This window comes from Cynara cardunculus (genome assembly GCF_001531365.2).
Source record: "Cynara cardunculus var. scolymus isolate 2C chromosome LG 16, CcrdV1, whole genome shotgun sequence".
NCBI lineage: Eukaryota > Viridiplantae > Streptophyta > Magnoliopsida > Asterales > Asteraceae > Cynara > Cynara cardunculus.
The window spans coordinates 2,008,176-2,014,948 of NC_037543.1; the positions used below are offsets into that span (position 1 = coordinate 2,008,176).

General features: G+C 33.0%; 1 protein-coding gene across 2 annotated transcripts in view; it reads right to left on the reverse strand.

Annotated features, from left to right (window-relative positions):
- Positions 1-1,803: 1,803 nt before the first annotated feature.
- LOC112529163 (serine/threonine-protein phosphatase PP1) overlaps positions 1,804-6,773 on the reverse strand; it is an 11,284-nt gene continuing 6,314 nt past the window's right edge. Inside the window, exons 2-5 of one of the 2 annotated variants that reach the window (XM_025140266.1) lie at positions 6,135-6,207; positions 5,337-5,896; positions 3,157-3,369; positions 1,804-1,998 (exon numbers count right to left, since the gene is read on the reverse strand). In XM_025140266.1, the coding sequence (XP_024996034.1) occupies positions 1,984-1,998; positions 3,157-3,369; positions 5,337-5,896; positions 6,135-6,207 (861 nt within the window). In that variant the 3' untranslated portion in view covers positions 1,804-1,983. The remainder of the gene's footprint in view (positions 1,999-3,156; positions 3,370-5,336; positions 5,897-6,134; positions 6,208-6,773) is intronic. The other variant, XM_025140267.1, reaches the window with a different exon arrangement.

Here is a 6,773-nt window from a genome sequence, read left to right on the forward strand (position 1 = left end):
AGATGTCACAAACTTGTTACCAAAAGGTCTTTGACCTAGCGGTATTGTAACCCTTGGCATTCTAGGAGGTCAGGGGTTCAAACCTCACCATAAGTGAGGAGAGTGTGTGAGTTTATTTGTTACATTTGCCGTATATAAATATTATATAGTTCAAAAAAAAAAAACTTGTTACCAAAAGGACTTTGACCTAGCGGTATGCGAGTCTTTTGCCTCTTAAGAGGTCAGAGGTTCAAACCTCATGCAATGTGAGAAGAATGTGTGAGTTTATTTGTTCTATTTGCCGTATATAAATATTATATACTAAAAAAACTTGTTTGTAATTTTTATTCCGAATTCGAGAGGAAGTACAAATAATATTTTCCATATTATTCTTTTTCTTTCCTAAAAAGTTCAATATTTTCCTTGTAAAGGTTTTCAAGACACATTGTTCATCCATGTTAGTAAATGATGACATCACATAATCGTTGTAACTTCTACAATGGTCTCTATGGTACATAGTGTTGTTTTCTTTAGAATAGAATAAAAACTAAATTTTTATCTAAACTATATTATAAATGATTTAACAAAAACTCTTAAAAATTATTTTTTATGTAAGAAGTATTATTTATTGATGCATATTACTTAAAATTCAAGATTACAAGTAAATTATACGTAAATACAATTTATTAAAGCTTCATGTTTGAATCCGTAGATTAAATCAAATAGAGAATAAACATCTTATTTTAAATATAAAAAATCTAAAATATAATTAGGATAATCATTGAGTTTTAACAAAATACTTAATTATTATCATTATAAAAAAATTATATTATTAAACCATGAATTAAAGAAATAAATAGAAAAAAGAGAAATCTTAAATAGTTAGTTTGGTAACAATATCAATATTTTTTTCCAATGTTTTATGATATATCTCCATATTTATACTTTATTCAAAAATAAAACATTATCGTTTTCTCAAAACCACATAAAACCGAATTCTAACATCGACTAAGACAAAAAAAATAAAAAGAAATATTAAAATTGATTTGTATCTCGATGCCTTGTGCGAGTATCCTTCTAGTTCTAAAATACTCCAACATCTTTTCTATCTTATTCTCTAAAAAGAGAATCATGAGAAAATCTCTAAATATAGAGAATCCTCTAAAACTTGATATTAGGAGAGAGAAACGATTATTTATTCAATTCCATCAATAAGATTGAGTTATTATTATTTTTTTAAATGTATTAAGATGATATAGAGAATATTATAGTAATATAACTTATGTTAAAATCTCTAAACTTATTTTTTCTTAAACGGGTCATCCCAGGAGGCCAGAACTAGATCTAGGACCGAGACCATTAACCGGGCCTTAATTGGTCCTAAGATTTTTGGTCAGGACAAGCCGGCCCGGTTTTAAGTCCCCACCAGGGACCGATTTTGGCCATCTCTAAATTCCGAACTGCTCTCAATGAACACTTACCCGGTAAGTGCTTACCGGTAAAATTTAACACTATCATTTACTTACCGGGTAAGATTTTAGTCCACCAAAACATCGTATACAACGATTTACCTGGTAAGCGCTTACCGTGGTAATAGTCGTCACCCTTGTCTCGTTCTTAACAGGTAAGATTCTTAGTCGTTATCATATTCATCCAATAAGGTAATGTGACTTAGTAAGCGCTTACCCGAATAAGCATTTAATAAACAGCCCATAAAACAACCTGTTCTTGAAAAATACATTTGGAAGGTCATTTTGCAAAACCATCTTTGACATTGAAAAAGTGTGAGATTGAAAAGGCAGCAAAGAGAGAAGAAGAAGAAGAAGAAGCAAAGTTGAAGTAGAATTAGATGCAACATGTAAGTTGTTTTACATTAAGAAAAAGATGCAGATATAATAGCAGGTAATTGAAGCTTTAGCAATTGTACCTTTCCTGCTTGAACAATACTGCTGAATTTAGGAAACACATCAAAAGATACCAACCATATCATCTTCAATCACAACTTCATCTCTTTCCACCCTGAAATCTCAAACCAATATACATGCATTAGAATACAAATACATCATAAATATTTCAATTTATTAGGTTGTATTGGTTGTACAAATGCGAAGAGTTGCATTTGAAACAAACTCGCTCTATATATATATATATATATATATATATATATGGGAGGACCTTCTTTTAAGAACCCATGAAATTGTGATGACGTTGAGAACTAGTGCATCATGTGCTGTTTCATATGATTGTTTTCTATCTATAGCTGGAATTTAATGTAGTGATTAATATATATTTGTTTCACAGGTTCTTGGTTCACAATGTGAACCTATTTGGCATGTTTGTGAAACAAAAAGTACACGTAAAAGAGTTTCACATTGTGAATAGAGAACATATGAAACAAACACATTGTGAAACAAAGGGTTAGGTTCAGAGAAAAACCGCAAAAGAATGAAAAACTAAGAAACATCTTGGTAGCCGTTCATCTAGAAGGTACGCACATGTGCATACAAGTAACTTGTAAGCAGCTTTGTCTAGTACGAACATGTGCATAGCATGCACACATGCATAAAATCCAAGAAACAACTTTATCATGCACATATGCATGCCGTCCAGATGAATGTTTATCATAGTAGTCTTCTCTTCAGTTTTGGGGGGTTTAATCAAATATTAAATGATAATCCTATATATTGGGTTAACCGTGACAACTTTTATTTTTAAGTTTCACATGATTTTTTCCATCTAAAGCTAGTATTTAATGTGTTGATTAACATATGTTTATTTCATATGTATTATATACACAATGGGAAACTTTTTTTACGTGTATTTTTTGTTCACAAACACGCTAAAAAGATTCACATTGTGAAACAAATATATGTTAATCTACCATAACTTCTAGTCTTTGACGGAAAAGAATCATGAAATACCACACACATGATACACCAGTTCTCAAGGTTCTCATAATTTTGTAGGTTCTCAGATGATTAGCTTATATATATATATATATATATTGGTGGACGTTCAAACAAGAACGCAAGAACACCCTTATCACATGTTGCAAAACCAAACATTCACAAATTGGCATCATAATAGTGACGAAGAACCTCAATAATATGCATAGATTAACATATTAACAACAAAGAGATGGTGCTTCTATTTTGCGACAAGGGAACCTCATTTTACCTTGTGTGGTGGAGTTCCTGGTCTCAAGATATTGTTGCCAAAGTCAAACTTCCCTTTCTTTTCCGACGCCTTGAGAATTTGAAAGGAACAGGTCAACGTATCATCCACGCTCATCATTGCACCAGCATTATCAAACTCACCACAGTAATTTGGGGCAGAAAATATGGTTACGAGCTGCCGGTTTGCAAAAAACTCATACCCATCTTCCACAACCTTAAAAGCATCACACAGATGAGTAAATGTCATTAGAACAGCTAATTTCATGTGATCAGATGGTAAGAACTAGAATTGGATAAACAGATAGTAAGAACAGTAACCAAAGGGCCTTTGGCCTAGCGGTATTGTAGCCCTTGGCCTTCTAGGAGGTCAGAGGTTCAAACCTCACCATAGGTGAGGAGGGTGTGTGAGTTTATTTGTTGCATTCGCCGTATATAAATATTATATACTTAAAAAAGAAAACAGTAAACCAAATTTGAAGAATCAAACCACACTAAGAGGGTGCTTTTGGTATCCAGACACGACAAGGCAATTACTTAACGTTTGGTAAGACAGAACAACACAGATAAAATAACCAATTTACTCCTTATGAGTTGTTTATATATTTTGATTAATTGATGCAATTTATTAAATTATAATAAAATACATATTTTTTATTACAAAATATATCATTAGAAAGTTTTTGTCAAGACAATTAACATGATACCAAAATAAAACGTTTATGTGGTTTACAATTTTTATTTTATACCTTTGTATATTATTTTAATTATTATTAATATGTAATAAATTACATAAATTAATCGAAATATAAAAACCGTATAAAAATAATATTTTGAGGACAGTAAAGTGAAATTTTATAGAGCATAAAATAAAATAAATAGAACTTAAAGAATGAACAAAATGCAAGGAGGGAGGCGCATTTGATGTTTTATTTTGAGGCAATATTGGAAAAATATTGATCTGTTCCACCTTGTTCCATGGGGTGGGGGTGGAATAGGCGTGTTTCTATCTGTTCCACATAAAAGTCCTAACAAAAGTGGAACAGTGATCCCTGATCTGTTATGCCCTGACCCATGTATCAAACGCACCCTGAGTGCACATGATTCAGATTATGGACCAGAAAGTGGAAACCATATTTCATGGCATAAAGTAACAATCATGCAGCTACCGATCCTCCAAAAGCAAATTAGAATCATTTATAAAATAATATGAATTGATAGAACCTATATAATATCATAATGCAACAAGCAAAAGCGGTAACTAAAAGGGGAAAAAATCAAATTGTGGTAACCAAATAAAATATAGACAACACCTAAATTAAGTCCCAATACAAGCATATAGTGAATCTCAGACTTTTAGGACCCGTTTGGTTTGACGGAATGTTTGAGAGATTTGAATTTCATGGAGATTTGGAATTAGAAGGATTTGGAACCTTCGGTGTGTTTGGTTTGTAGGATTTGGAACGGAATCAAATTCCATTCTTTATAGATAATTAAATAAAAATAAATCATAAATAATTATATTACCTTTTACTAATTGATTATTACAAAATGAATGTTTTTAACATATTTTAAAACACTATCACAAAGAAATCCTATGAAACCCCATGAAATACCAACTTCCCCATCGGATTTCTAAATCCAATGTTTGTGGGATTCCAATTCTGGACTTTCCTTTAAACCAAACGTGGGATTGAAATGGAATTCAATTCCAAATCCTACCAAAACCTGCAAAGCAAACAGGCCCTTAGGGAAAAAGGAGAGAAGAATGCATGAAGACATTGCAACAGAAGCAATAACTAGCCATCATCATCATGAACTAAGCACCATCAAAGTGCCACGTGTACAGATTGTATAATAAGCAGCCATGGTGGTCATAAGTTAATAATAGCATAACACAAGCGGGTTATTTAGCTAAATAGCCTTCTGACAAGTTTCTAGTCATTCTTGTGTATTGAAGTGGCATTCTTCATTTAAGCATTTGTTATTTTCAAGCTATAAGAAGGTCATGTATTTAAAAGAAACTTGACAGAAGGTCATGTATTTAAAAGAAACTTGACAGAAGGTCATCTAACCAAAAGGACACTAACACAAGCCATGTTTGCTGATTGAATAACAAAAAATAAAGAACTTAACAAGTCACATGTCAAAGGCTCAGATAAAATTGTTTCATGTGCCATGTACCTGATGAGCTCGGCAGATAAGATCAAGATCATGCTTCTCGAGAAATTCTGCAACCTTGTCAGCCCCAAATGTATATGATACACCCCTATCATTCTCTCCCCAACCTTCCATATCTCTATCAGGATCAGCCCATAGCAAATCGCAGATAAGCCCCTGATCTGGCACATCAACAGGACGGGCTATATTCCGGATCTGGTCCATGTTTTTCAAATCAGGAGACAATCCTCCGTGCATGCAAAGAATCTTTTCATCGATAAGAGCGGAAACAGGCAGGCAGTTGAAGCAGTCAGTAAATGTCTTCCAAATACGGACATTGAACCTTCTCTTGCATTCATCATAGAACCCATATATTCGATTGATGGAAGCACATTCATGGTTGCCCCTGAGAAGAAAGAAGTTTTCCTTGTATTTTATCTTGTATGCAAGCAGAAGGCATATTGTTTCTATGCTCTGCTTACCACGATCAACATAGTCTCCTAAAAATAAGTAATTTGAAGCTGGAGGATACCCACCGTACTCAAACAACCGTAGTAGGTCAGAATATTGTCCATGGATATCACCTGAAAAGTAATACTAATGAGACCATACTACATGAAAAAAAAACCAACCATAAATTATGTGAACTGCCAACAAGAGTGGAAGACAACGATTAAATCATGAATGAGCGTGATTAAAAACGCAAGGAGAGCACGCAGCACCATAAATAAATCTCGTAATAGTCATTGGACACCTAGAAAAAAGCACAAAAGTGAAGCATCATAAAAATAAAATAAAAGAAAACAGCATAATCAACCATACCTGTATAAAAAGTCTCAGGAGCCTTTTTAACGAGTATTTGAAGATCATGAAATATCTTACCAACAACTAAAACCTGGGGGTAAAGGGAAAAATGAGGATGGATGAGTTGGAGTGGATGATGTATAGTTATTTTACCAAGTAAAGCCCTCGCACAAAAATAACTACTGAAAGTAAGGTAGTTTTACAGCAGGCCTGGCTATGTCATAATGTTAACTAGGTTGCTAGAAATCACAATTCTCACCTCTAAATGCTATCCTCATGGCATCCTAGCGTGATTATTAGGTTCACTTCCAAGTTCCAATATCATTGCAATTTCTAGAATGGTCAGGATTCCCATGTCAAAACCACGTTCATGGGCTTAATGGCACAAAATATAAGTAGCCTCACTTTGTGTCAATTAATTGTATTGGAGACTTGGACTCCATGATTTTCTTAGCTCAAGGAGTTTTGTGTTTCTAACCCACCTGATACATTAGTTCAACCATTATGCTCATCTTCATGATAACCACATAATGTTACACGGTGTTCTAATACTACGATTTCTTATATATATATATATATACATATATATATATATGTATGTATGTATGTATGTATGTATATGTATATATATATATATGTATGTATGTATGTATGTAT